Genomic DNA, 13,912 nt, shown 5'->3' with positions numbered 1-13,912 from the left:
AGAGATTTTATCTTTCTGTTCAGCACTGGGAGTGGATTATTGGCATACAGCCAAGACAGCTGATTGGAGGAAAGGCACACACCCCCACTCCACATTGGCACATGAAGGAAGTAATGTACAGAGCTCTGCTGTGAATAGTTCAGCTCTGTGCTAATCTATTTATAGCAACCTCCCACGACACAAACTGAAGGCTGGTTGTATCTCCCATATCAGAGAATTTGTCAAAAGTTATCAGGGTGATAACAGAGCTACCGAGCAGCAGAAACACTGCAGATATATGTGCCCAGTTCAAATTTTATGAATGAAGTTTACATCCACTTTAATGATGCAAAGTTTTACAATGATGCATAAAATCCAAGCATATATTCTACACAACGTTGAATTGTTTTAAAAAAGTTTTTATTTTTAGCAATACAAAATCAAATTACTCTTTATAAACTGTAATAAAAAAATGTCCAAAAAATGTGATACATGATATCATTCAAATTAAAGGTTTAGACCACCTTTTTACAAAAAATGAAAAGGTGTGCTAACTTACAACATCTTCCCCATCCCCATCTTTCACTGTCTGCCCCGGTCAATTAAAGGGTCTGGCACTTTAAAGCATCACTACATAGTGCCAGAGGCTGTACATAATGCAAGCAATGGTGAGCACTCATTGGTCAGCACTGGCTCCTTTAGAAGCTCCTTTTTTCCAGGATGGCAATCCAAAATGAAGCAGAGATTCTCAATGGCCAGTATGGTCACCTGGCTAGTGCTAATAAATGAGCAATCTGCTGCTGTGCAGTATTTTGTGAAGTTTTGTAAAGTGCTGTGCCATTATACCAGCTGAAAAGGGTTTCAGAAGATGGGGATCATATGAGGTACATGCAGCAGTAAACAAAGGAGTAGGGGAATGTTGTAAGTCAATTCACCTTTTTAATTTTTGGGGTGAACAGATGAACTAACTCTTTAATGCAGAAAGAAAAAACAAAAATAACATGAATGCACATGGAAGCAGACCTATTTTTAAATGTTAACTGATAGCTATAGAAACTTTCAAAGAGAACTCACACACTAGATATTAGCAAACTGCTTTCCTTGCTAGCTTATCACATATCTATAAGCACTATTCTAGTCCTCCTAAAGCATGGTAGTAGAAGAGAAAGCTCACAGGACTGCACAAAAAAGTCACCTTTTACTGTAATAGGAAAGCCAATGTATTGCATTTACAATAAAACTTCACCAAAGGCATGTCAGCAGATTGAAGTTCCACGCAGGGCTGGTGCTACCATTAGGCAAACTAGGCAGCTGCCTAGGGTGCACTGCTGCCCCTAGGGGGGCCCGGCCTCGGTGTCTGCATGCTCTACAGACTGCAGCATGTAACTAACTCAGTCTCAGGCAGCTGCTTCGTCTGGCCGGTAGTGTAATTAGAGGCGCAGCACTGGAGCAAACGCTAGAGGAAACAGAGTCGATGCTTCCTGTATAGCACCGCCTCCTGTCACATGGGCAGGGCAAAGTGGTTGGAGTCATGGGTGGAGCCAATGGCGTTTCACCTAGGGTGTCAAAAATCCTTGCACCAGCCCTGGTTCCACGTATAGCCCCACGTCCCTTGCAGAGTAGCAAACTATCCCAACTAGAAAGCAAGCTGGTGGAGAGAAGAAATGCAGTTCTCACCTATTAACATAAAGGCAGTTGGAAAGTGGAGCACTTTGTATGTCCAGAGTGTACACTCCAAAGAGGGGATGAGATTGACAGTCTGGTGACAGAAGCACCTCCAGAGAGACCTGGTGCTATATGTGGAACCTCAGCCTGCTGACAGGCCTGTAATCATGTTTTAGGATTGCATGTGCAATATATTGATTTTTAGCATAACATAATAAAAAGAGATTTTCTGCAACCCTGTGAATGCTCTTTTTTCTGTTATGTTTACGGAAAGTTATATCAATAGTTTTTCTGAGAGGTACAATAAAAATTAAAAGTAGGGTTGTTATGTTTAATGTTTTTCCATTAAAAAAAATGCTGTTCGTTGCTCCTTACACCTCTTGTTGACCAAATTGTTCAGTGCTGATGCAGGGGTAATCAGAGTTAAGATTGGCTAATACTTCCCTTCAACGGAGCCTATGTGACAAAATGCCTAGGCTTTTTATCATGTGATCTCCACTGAAAAAAGCCTGGAACAGCATCTTTGTTTGGGAAAGGTAAAGATGAACGCCAGATTTGGTTTTTATTGCATAGTCACGTTGGTCCAGCTTGGAATAATGTAAGTAAAAGTATTCTACACCTGAGGGACCAGTGTGAAAGTGGATAAACACTATAGTAGTCGGAAATGCTACAGCGAATGCTGCAGTCTTCCGGGTCCTTTTATTGAGTGGCTGACCTATTGCATAGTGAATACAATGGGTCGTTTGCTTGGCATGGTCACTATTTACAGAACACCTTGTATTTTTTTTAAAGTATACAAGGTGTTTTCCTACTGAATGAGGTGGAGATCATGACATCACCTACCTGCCTCTTAAAAGTGTCCAATCAGAGGACTCCTACAGTCATTTTCTGCTTTCACAGGGGTCCCACAGGTAGGTAATATGTAAACTTAGATTGACCCAAGCTGGAGCAATGCATTAAAAACCATACCTGGAGTTGAGCTTTAAATATACCTTTAATGAAGAGTAGTAATAATCAAACAGTTTTCAATAAAGAGTTTTTTCTTTCAATGCAATAAAGGTTGATATGTTAAAATGTGAATTTAAATTGATGCATGTATTACATTAAAAGATCTAACAAGATTGCATAAACATACCTATAAGCTTATTTAAAAGAAATGTTTTCTTCAACCTAAAGTTGTAAAAAAAAGCCAGTGCCTGCACATGTCTACTGAAGTGGTTTTAAGTTGGCATGACAATACCTAATAAAAAGTTCACAGAATCAAAAGCTGGCCACCCCCCTACATCAAGCTATTGGTTATTAAGCTTGTCCATAATGCTGAGGGACCAGGAGATAAAACGCAGGACATGGAAAGGGGAAGGCTAGTCATTCATTTTGTCTCCCATTATCTAAATATACAATCACATTGAGGGTCTGGCAGATCTGAATTAAAAAAAAAAAAAAACACACACACACACACTGGGAGATAGGTGCAGAAACCTGAGCATTACTGCTTCGCCCCAAAGCTGCTTTTCAACTTTTTGTGGATGAAAATGATTACTTTATAATAAGCCTGTGACATACCTGAACAAGTCAAACCAATCATGTGGCCTTGCTCCCTCCTGTTTCCCAAGCTTCTCCAGTGATTATAGACCCATTACCCAAGGACCAATAAGAAAAATTTGCAGATAGGAGAAGGTGGGCCTAGACCTTGACTATTACAGGAAAAGTCAACATTTGCATATCATTTCAGCTGCCTCGCGATCTACTAATTTTTGTGATGTGCACTTTTCACCAAAGGTAACCTTTGCTTATGACATTTTTATTATATACTTAGTTTAAATTGCCAAGGTTTGTGCCCAACTTACATTAATTAGAATGTTAAAAGAAACAATGATGTGCAAACTACAGAACCCTACAACAGCCAATTCCATTTAACAGATCGGGAGTAACAAGTAATGCCCCATACACGCGGTCGGAAATTCAGACGGAAAAAGTCTGACCGGATTAATTTGTCGGAAAATCTGATTGTGTCGGAATTTCCGACGGAAAAAGTTTGAGAGCTGGATCTAAAATTTTCCGACAACAAAGTTCGATCGGATTATGTTGTCAGAAAATCCGTTCGTGTTTGGGCTCTATTGGACTTTTTCTGTCGGAATTTCCGACGGAAAAAGTTTGAGAGCTGGATCTAAAATTTTCCGACAACAAAATCCGATCGGACTTTTTCCGATCATATGTAGTGAATACCGACGCACAAAGTGCCATGCATGCTCAGAAAAAATTTTGAGACGAAAGCTATTGGCTACTGGCCTCTACGTAGTCCCGTCGTACATTTTGTACGTCACCTTGTTCCGAATGATTGAATTTAATGACAACTTTGTGCGACCGTGTGTATGCAAGGCAAGTTGCAGCCAAAATCCGTCAGAATGGTCCGACCGTGTGTATGGGGCATAATTGTCAGCTGGTTGCTAAAGTACGGTAGTTAGTACTGCTTTGAGTGACTGCTGAATACGACTTACAAAATACATTTGTATGTCAGGTATATCTACAGTTTATTGTATTGAACATATATTATAACATAATGCACTTGCAGGAGTGTTCTACCAGGTTATTGCCTAGGGTAGCTTGCAGTGTCTCATCCGTTTCCTCATTTCTTTCCTATTTGGCAGTACAATGTCATAGAAAATCCAAGGCCAAAAAGCTGGAAGGACAAGACAAGCGTATGAATATTTTCCAACAATATTAGATATTTGCTTACATACTAAAAGGCAAGAAGCCAAATGAATAGCTGAAACCCATATATGAGAACTGCTTTTATTGTCAAAGAAATTGTAATTCTGTCTAGCTAGTTTGGCACATTTACTGGACAGTAAGCCTCAGTGCCCATTTAACCTGCACTGCAAGAGTAGCTCAGCTTTGTTAATAACTTTAATTAAAATCTATCCAGTTTTCCGACTGTCATCTATTTACTTACCGTACTCAACTCCAATGTTAGAATGTTCAACAAATGTTCACTACATCCAGGGCCAGTGCTACCACTAGGCAAACTAGGAAGCTGTCTAGGGCGCACTGCTGCCTAGCTGCTTGTATTCCTACTCTCTTCTCTCTGCAGCAAGCAACTCAGCATCAGAAGGCAGCTGCTGCTCCATTCTCAAATAGTGTCAGAGGCGCAGCAGCAGCGGAGGACTGTGTCTGTGTCCCGAATCCTGAATGAATGGAAGCAAGCAAACATTCATTGATGGGCACTGGTGAGGCTGCATTTGATGGGTGCTGGTGTGGCTGCATTTGATGGCCACTGGTGAGGCTGGGGCAGACAAGGGGCACCATGAATAGAGATAGTTTAAATTAACACAGTAAAATAAAAATATATTTTTTCCTGGAGTTCAGCATTAAATATGTACATTGTAACATTTTTGAACATAAATGGCAGTCTATTTTTTTCTGTTATCAGCCACTTCAAGCTGATTGCACCATTACTTGTAGGTACTCTCAGCAGGGGATTAAGAATTTTCAATGGCAAAGGCAGAGAACCAAAGAAGGTGATGATGAACTGTTCAGGCCAGGACTGGGCCATCTAGGGGTAACCCCAGGAGGCAATAACCAATGTTTCTAATATTAGAAAAAGGAAAGGGCATTGTATTTGTGTGGGTGTGGGTGCATTGACATATACTGTAATTGGGCCTTGGGATCTCATTCTAAATTAATAGCACCACAATGCACTGCACAAAGTTTTACCACACATTGCCACAACACATGTGTATACATAGGCTCTAAATCCTTCTTGTACTATACATCTTAGCTTATCTATTTTAAACCTTTAAATGTCCTTAAACATTTCACTTGAAAATACCCAAGCATATTGTAGCGGGGATATCGTTGAGTATTAATGAAATTAATGTGAAGTACAATGTAAATCTATGGACAATGTTATTCACTAGTATTGGATGCCATCTAGTGACCAAAACTGGAAATGGACTATAGCTATTTTTCTTTTCTATGGTATTGAAAGATAACAGCAAGTGACTGTGTTTACTTTGGTCATTTGACCTCATCTACCCAGGAGTCTGTGTGACCTACCCATAAACACTTTGATATGCAGTGCATGATGGGTAGGGTATAAAAGGGACTGCAGCAGCCATATTTGGTCTCTTGGAACCACATTACCTGCCTATGCGGAACTGTGTGTAAGGTTCTCAGACACATCGGTAGATAGTCACCGTGGAGTGCAAAGAGCCAAGAGCTGGTGATCAGACCGACGGGGATCGAAGACGCTTGTTGGAGCAGCGGAGAGCCGGATCCAGTCGGTGGAGTAACACGGAGCATCTGGCCTAGTCAGCGGAAGCAAGCTGCAGTTGTAGGACTCAAGCCATCACTCAGAACTCTGATCCGACTGGTGAGAAGGCCCACCGTTTAACTTATTACACGTACTTAGGCTTACTACTAGGCCCTGCTGGATAGATAATTTCTTTCCCCACCAGGTGGAGCCAGAGGATCCGGAGGGATAGACACAGGTACATTATACTGTTTACACTTTACTGTATTATGATTGCACCATAGCTGTGCCAAGGGGACAGAGTCATTCAGAAGGGGGGTTTCTCAATAGAGGGCAGGCCCAATTCAAATCAGCAGCTCCTTCGGGGGTCAGTGCTACAATATAGTGCCTCATGCTATAGATACTTGTAAAATTAGTATTTTATTATTTCCGTCAAAAGGCCAGGTTAACACATAGGCCTCATGCACACGGACGTTTTTACAGCCGCTTTTTTGAGCTTTTTTTGCAGCTTAAAAACGGCTGTCCATGTTAGTCTATGGCTTCATGCCCACCTAGACGTTTTTGAGCTGAAAATGGCATAGGCGTTTTTAAGCTGTAAAAAAAACCCAGGACCAGTGCGTTCCGTGGCGTGGAGCTAGAGCTGTAAAAACGCGAATCGCGGGAAAACGCGCAAAAACGCGCACAAACGCGCAAAAATGCGCATAAACGCGCAACATATTTTCTTTGTTTTCTGAGTCCTATAGCCAAGAGATGTGTTTCTTAAAAAAAGCTACTTAAAGCTAACGCTAAAAAACACGCAAAAACGCGCAAAAACGCCAATGCAAAACGCGGTAAAAATCACGTTTTTAACGGCGATTTTTCCAGGCGTCGGAGCTAGCTTTGCAGCCAGTTTTTTAAAACGTCCGTGTGCATGGGCACATATAGATAAGAGGTTTCTATGGTACATTTAATAAATATAGAAGTCTCATGGACAAACATTTTGTGAAACTTGAAAACATGGAGCTGTTCTGGAAAAGGAGTCTTAATGAGTCTGTTTTGAGTGTTATTGTTGTGATTAGAATGGTTCCCTTATCTATCTGTAATGATAGATGTTGATATATAAATATTGTACAATGCAACATGGAAAGGGTTAAATGCTAGTGTAAAATGTAAAGAGAAATGCTTACATCATGCATACTAAAATATTTACATATTCTGGAGAAGTAGCAAAAGCACTTTAAAAGCCCTCAGTCATCTGTGCATCTATGAGCAGTGGCGTAACTAGAACCTTCAGAGCCCCGATGCAAGAAACCATGAAGGGCCCCCCTGAACCCCAGCCAGGGCCCTTCCCTCCGAGTCCAGTGGTGGAACTCCAGGGCGTGGTCACAGGTATCATCTTTGTGAGCCCTGTAGTTCCACCACTGGTATCAGTATTTTTATTATTTTTTATTTTATTTTTAGGCGCCCCATTGGGGGACTGTCCCTAGGCAGGATGGGGTCCAAATCCCCAGAAGAGATGAGGTCCTTTTCTCCAGGGCAGATGAAGTTACTGCCCCCAGGTGAGAAGGGGTCCCTGTCCCCAGGGGAGGTGGGGGTCCCTGTCCCCACGTGAGAAGGGGTCCCTGTCCCCAGGGGGAGATGGAGGGGGTATGTAATGGTGTGTTGGGGATGGGGTCCTCTCACTCACCATGACCAAGCTGCAGGCCACACACTCATCCATGTTGGCCTGGGCTCCATCCAGTGTGCTGGATGGGTGATCAGCATATCTCCCACAAAGACCTTTCATCATCTGTGTATGACGGGGGAGGAGGGGGGCTGGCAGACAAGCCTGCAGTGTCCGGGGAGCCGTCTCTCATAGGGCTGCACTGCATCTGCGTGCTTAAAGTTTGTTTACTCGGGAGAAGTATGCAGTGCAGTGTGGGCCCGACTCAGGGGGGGCGAGACTCTGGCTGGGGAGAACAGACATCGGACTGATCACAATGCATGGAGCAGGAGAGGGGTACTCTGAGGAGCCGGCCGAGGACACAGGTCATGCGGGGAATGCACAACTAAAGAGCACCCAGTGCGATAGTCGAGCATGGAGCTCTGCTAGTCACCCTCCACCTCCAGCCACCCGTGTACATGGTGCACTTGTACCCCCAGCTGCCTTTGCTGCTGCCGGCCATATGTAGAGGGGGCTGCATGGGCCCCCTGCATCACAGGGCCCAGTTGCGGTCGTGACTGCTGCACCCCCTATAGTTACGCCCCTGTCTATGAGCATCCTGAAGAAGTTAATTTTCAAAATTCACAACACCCAGTTAACTGACTATACCTGAGGAACCAAACAAAATTTGTGGTGGTCCTGCTGGTTACACTTCACCACTTCATTCTACAAAAGTCAATCATTCAGTCGATTATTTTTGAAGGAGCCTCCTGGAAAAATGTCAGAACTCTGTTATCAACATTTGGCCAGCTTTAGAAGCTGGCTGAAACCTCACTATAGAATCTTTGTTGGAATGTTTGTGATTTAATAACTTCACACACAAAGGAAATCTAATCAGGTCTACCTGTCAGTTTTTTCAGGTGGACCTGATCAGAAAAACTATGTTAGTCAATGGGCAGCAGGACGTAAATGTAATGTCTATTTTACATCCAAAAACCTCATAGTCACTCCCTTTCCATTTTTTGACCTACAGTGGGTATAAAAAAAAGAATCACCCCTTTAAAATAATCACATTTTGTTGCTTTGCAGACTGAAATGAAGACAGACACAGTTTTTGTCTTACCAACTTGTGCAACTTATAACATCCAAGTGAAAGGTATAACACCAACATGTCCGAAAATGTCCCCCTCCTAAAAATGACTTGTAAACTCAATCAGGTGTAGCTAATTACTTTCTCAATTGCACACAAAGCCATTTGACTTTAAACTGTGATTATCTGTGGTTATTTTGATTAGCTCAGCATTAAGCCTTCGTTCACACTGAGCATGGCTTTGAAATCATGAAAGTTTATCTGAACTCGCAGGATTTCAAAGCCGCATTTCAGTTCAATTTCCAGGGAGACTCTAAAGACATTTGTGAGGAATAATGCACAGACGTCTATTGAAATCGCCCCCGAAGTCGCCAAAAGTAGTGCAGGAAATCGGTATGGCACTGCAAAGTCGCGTTGCACCGATTGGGGCGCTCCTTTTGCCGGCAATAGGCTCTGATTTGACATGCGATTTGACCTGTCAAATCATTTCGATGTGAACAGGGGTGAAAAGAGCTTTCCTAGAGCATTTCAATCCCTAAAAGTGCAACTGAAGCAATCAACTATGGGTGGCACTATCTCTGGGATCTCCAGGATAAAATTGTGGACAGGCACAAGTCAGGAGATGGATACAAAAAAAAATTCATTTTAATGCAAAAAGGCACAGTGAAGTCCATTAATAAGAAGTAGAAGGTATTTGATACAACACAGACCCTCCCTGGATCAGGGAGTCACTGCAAACTGGATGAAAGAGCCAGGAGGAAACTGGTCAGAGAGGCTACCAAAAGGCCTACAGCAACTCTGAAGCAGTTGCAGGAATTTATGACAAAGAGTGGTCATTGTGTACATGTGACAACAATATAACACATTCTCCACAAATATGGCTTGTATGGGAGGGTAGCAAGAAAAAGACAACTCCTCAAAAAAAGGCCACATGCAGTCACAACTGAGCTTTGCCAAAATGCACCTTCAAGATTCTGAGGCCACATGAAAAAGGTGTTATGGTCAAATGAGACTAACATTGAATTATTTGGCCTCAACACCAAATGATATGTTTAGTGGAAATCCAACACAGCTCACCATCCAAATAACACCATTCCTACAATAAAGCATGGAGGTGGTAATATCCTGTTTTGGGGGTGTTCCTCTGCTGCAGGGACTGGAGCATTTGTCAGGATAAAAGTAAAAATAGATGGGGCACAATACCATCAAATTCTTGAGGAAAATCTGCTGCCCTCTAACAGAAAGTTGTCAACAGGAAGGTTTAAATTCCAACATGAAAATGACCCAAAGTACACAGCAAAAATGACACCACAGTGGTTGAAAGAGAAAACTGTAAATAGTTGCAGCCCAAACCCAAAGCCCATTGAAAATCTGTGGCACATTGGTGTTATATCACTCACTTGGATGCTATAAGTTGCACTGAGCAATTACAGCTGGATAAAACAAAGGCTGTGTCTGTCTTCATTTCAGGCTGCAAAGCAACAAAATGTGATTATTTTAGAAGGGATGATTCTTTTCTATACCCACTGTAACTATGACAGGGTGAAAGCCTGTTTAAACCCAGCAACTCATAGATCCAATGAGGGTCCAGAAAGCTCCGGTTTTTAAATGCAGCAAAAAGTTAACAGACAGGAATGTCAAAGGTATTATGTTTTTTTTCCAATTTAGCATGGGATGTGTTTACGGGTCCCCTACTGAATGGAGCAAACACAGTCCATATGAAAGGGCCATTAAATCTACAGAGGTCAGGGATAAAGTGTGTTAAAGCTTTTTAACTACTGTTTAGAATATGTAAATATTTAATGCCAATCGTCTAGGCACAGGAGGAATTGAAATATACTGCTGTTCTCACTTGAAACATACACTAAGGCCGCGTACACACGCGGGGACTGTTCGCTCAACTTTGTCCGCTGAACAGTGTTTCGGCGGACAGTCCGCTCGTGTGTGGGCTTTCAGCGGACAGTTTCAGCGGACAGTCTGCTGAACAAAGTTTTTCGGAAATTCCGAAAAACTGTCCGCTGAAACTTTGTTTCAGCGAACAGTCCCCTCGTGTGTAGGCTTGTTCGTCAAACTAAGTTCCGCGCATGCTCAGAAAGAATTTACACGCCGAAGTTTGCATTGCAGTGTATAAGACGTCGTTTTCTAGTCCCGTCGTACGTGCCGTTCACGTCATCGCGCACGGTTTCAGCGGACTGTTCGTTCGTCGTGTGTGGTCAAGTCCGTCCATGCTAATTTTGAGCGGACTGTCCGCTGAAACTGTTTGACGAACAAAGTTGAGCGAACAGTCCCCGCGTGTGTACGCGGCCTTAGTATTTGTGTTAGCTGGAGTTTTAATTATTATTAGTACCTCTACCACCGCCAGTCCAAATGCAATTCCAATGATGATGAGTAGATGTTTTTCGAAGTATTCGGTGAATACAGTCTTACAAGTCTGTGAAGGGAAAAAAAAAGTGTTTTTAGAGCAGGTATTTCCACCAATCATATGTAAAGGGATGTGTTTCATTTTTTACTGTTACGTATCATTTACACCCCATAAAATAACACCCCATAAGTATTTAAGAAGGTGTTACCACCTAGATAGATGGTCGTTTCCACCCAGGATGTGTCATGGAGAGTTTTGAGGCACACACACGATGAGGCCTTTGGTGATGATTTTGGGACATACTAACACACGGCAACCCTCCTCTCTCTACTACCCTTGGATGAGACGAGTTACAAAATGTGAGTTTTTCTTCCATAGCTGTACACTCTATTTATACGTTTGGGACTAGCAGTACAACAGTGACTACCCCAACCTATAACTGGCCTTAACAACAAGGAGCAAATGGAAGGGTGACACAAAAACAAAGAAAAATTCCCAGCTCAACTTACCAACCAGCCTGCAACAAACCGAATTGTCCTGTCTAACAGGTCACGTTAAAAACAGGTTTAGTTTGCACATATTTGCAAATACATGTGTAAGCTGCAGAGGCCGTGACAAGGCACCCCAGTATTATCTGCAGCTCTAACTCTATAAATTTTGAGAGCCTCCATAGTAAGAGCACATATATAATAACGGATAGATTGAGGGTATAGCACAATGACACAATAGCACAATGGCACATTGGTACAATAGCACAATGGCAGTAAAGGCATCGTTGTCGCCCCCCCCCCCCCCCCGATAATGGGACTAGCACTATCAAAGATTTTGGACAAATGAAGAGAAAGTCACAATGAAGTGTTTTTACTGTTTACAAAGAAATTCTGCACTGTAAAAGAGTTAAATAATGTCACTTTGTATCCAAGTAATACTTAGTAAAACCATCTGCAGACAGAGTGGGTGCAGTTCATTAAAGGTTGCAGGCAGTTGGGCACAGCAGTAAAGCCCTACAATGATTCAATGACATAATGAAAGGAGTACACCCGACTTAGAGCAATAAAAGCAGAATATTCATGAAACTAAAAATGGATAAAAGTAATGCACAAATAAGAGGTAAGTAAACTAAAATCAAGTCAGATCCTATGACATTGATAATGGGAATTAGTCATAGGACCACTACCAAGGCAAGAAGAAATGGTGTTTGCCTTGTTGGGAGACTGGCAAGGTACCACAGCTATCAGCACGTCTTGACCACACCTTCTCACCCTGTGATGCATATAAAAGTAAAGTGTAACTAAAGGCAAAACTTTTTTTTAGCATTTTGGATAGAGTAACTGAGGGTTATACCCCTGTCAGGTTTCTTTTTTTTTTGCCATCTATGTCCTCCTGGGTAGATTTCCCTGGGTGTCACCAGAGTCACCAAAACTATTGTTCCTTTTGGTAGATTTTTTTTCTGGTGTCAGCCCAAAATGTGAGATTTTCTTTTGCTTTCATTTTTGATAATAACAGTAAACAGGACAAATAGAGAGGGTGAATCTCCTTAATGGGGGCACAGACAGCAATAAAAATTGACAGGGTGTTCTTTTCGTTTTAAGTGTTTATTTATGAAAGGTGCATGCAGAAATTCACAGCTTTGCAGATGCAGCTGCTGCTACAGTTACAGAGGAAAGGAAAAAAAGGGTTGAATTTCAATAGAGATGAATGCACAATACATAGCTTGTCAAACATAATATCCAATATGTTGGTGTAGTTAAAGTATGAACAGTATATCTACTTTTAGGTTTTTCCTAACGGAACGCGTTGAACAAACAAAAAAAAAACAAAAAAACATAAACCCAAAAAGAGCTAAGACTCTTTGATTACAGTGTTTATAATTGCCTCAACTTATTTGTTAATGTGTAATTCCACGTTTAAATACCAGAGGGTATATATTTGCTTGTATTGTTCAGTAGAATTATAATAATGGTAATAAAGGGGAGTGGTGATAGCCGTTAGGGGAACCTCGAAAACCAATCACCGTCTTCAGGCTTTCTAAACACGTAAATTCTTGATTTCACTCCTCACCACCTATAACAGTTTCCAACGTGCCATCAGCAGATAGCTTGGGGTGTCTACTTTCCAAAAAGGGGTCATTGGGGGGGGGAGGTTGACCTGGCCTGGTATTTTATGCACAACATTAGAAGCTTATGCCACATATCACCCACTTTTCTAACCACTTGAAGACAAAGCCCTTTCTGACACTTCTTGTTTACATGAAAAAAAGTTTTCTTTTGCTAGAACATTACTTTGAACCCCCAAACATTATTTTATTTTTTTTACACAAAGGCCCTACAGATTAAAATGGTAAGTGTTGCAATTTTTTCTCCACACAGTATTTGCGCAGTGATTTTTCAAACGCAATTTTTGGGAAAAAAAAACACTTTTTTGAATTTTAAAGCACTAAAACACACTATATTGCCCAAAAGTTTGGTAAAATATAAAATATGATCTTATGCTGAGTAGATAGATACCAAACACGACATGTTTTAAAATTGCGCACAACCGCGCAGCAGCGACAAACTACCTTTAAAAGCCTTTACCACTTTAGATTTACAGAGAAGGTCTACTGCTAAAATTACTGCCCACGATCTGACATTTGCAGTGATACCTCACATGCATGGTATAATTGCTGTTTACATATAACATGAGACAGACACTTGCGTTCACCATTGTACGCAAGCAAGGGTTGGTAGGAGTGCTTTTTTTAATTATTATTTACTTTAATTTTTTATTTTATTATTATGCTGTTCCTTTCTTTTTTTCTTTTTTTTATCATTTTTATTGTTATCACAGGGAATGTAAATATCCCCTATAATAGTCATAGGTAGTGACAGGTACTCTTTTTTTTTTTAATTGGGGTCTATTAGACTCTAGATCTCTCCTCTGCTCTCAAAGCATCTGACCACA

At 41.5% G+C, this 13,912-nt stretch overlaps 1 protein-coding gene across 1 annotated transcript in view; it reads right to left on the bottom strand.

Moving 5' to 3' along the window:
• Positions 1-382: 382 nt before the first annotated feature.
• Positions 383-13,912, bottom strand: part of TSPAN8 (tetraspanin 8) — a 47,542-nt gene continuing 34,012 nt past the window's right edge. Inside the window, exons 7-8 of the mRNA XM_077468642.1 lie at positions 10,955-11,038; positions 383-4,324 (exon numbers count right to left, since the gene is read on the bottom strand). Of these exons, the coding sequence (XP_077324768.1) occupies positions 4,271-4,324; positions 10,955-11,038 (138 nt within the window). The 3' untranslated portion in view covers positions 383-4,270. The remainder of the gene's footprint in view (positions 4,325-10,954; positions 11,039-13,912) is intronic.

Source organism: Lithobates pipiens, unplaced genomic scaffold (genome assembly GCF_037356315.1).
Source record: "Lithobates pipiens isolate NorthernLeopardFrog02 unplaced genomic scaffold, aLitPip1_a1.2 Scaffold_8, whole genome shotgun sequence".
Classification (NCBI taxonomy): Eukaryota; Metazoa; Chordata; class Amphibia; order Anura; family Ranidae; genus Lithobates; species Lithobates pipiens.
The sequence above is the reverse complement of the archived record's forward strand: the minus strand, read 5'-3'. Positions and strand labels throughout refer to the sequence as shown.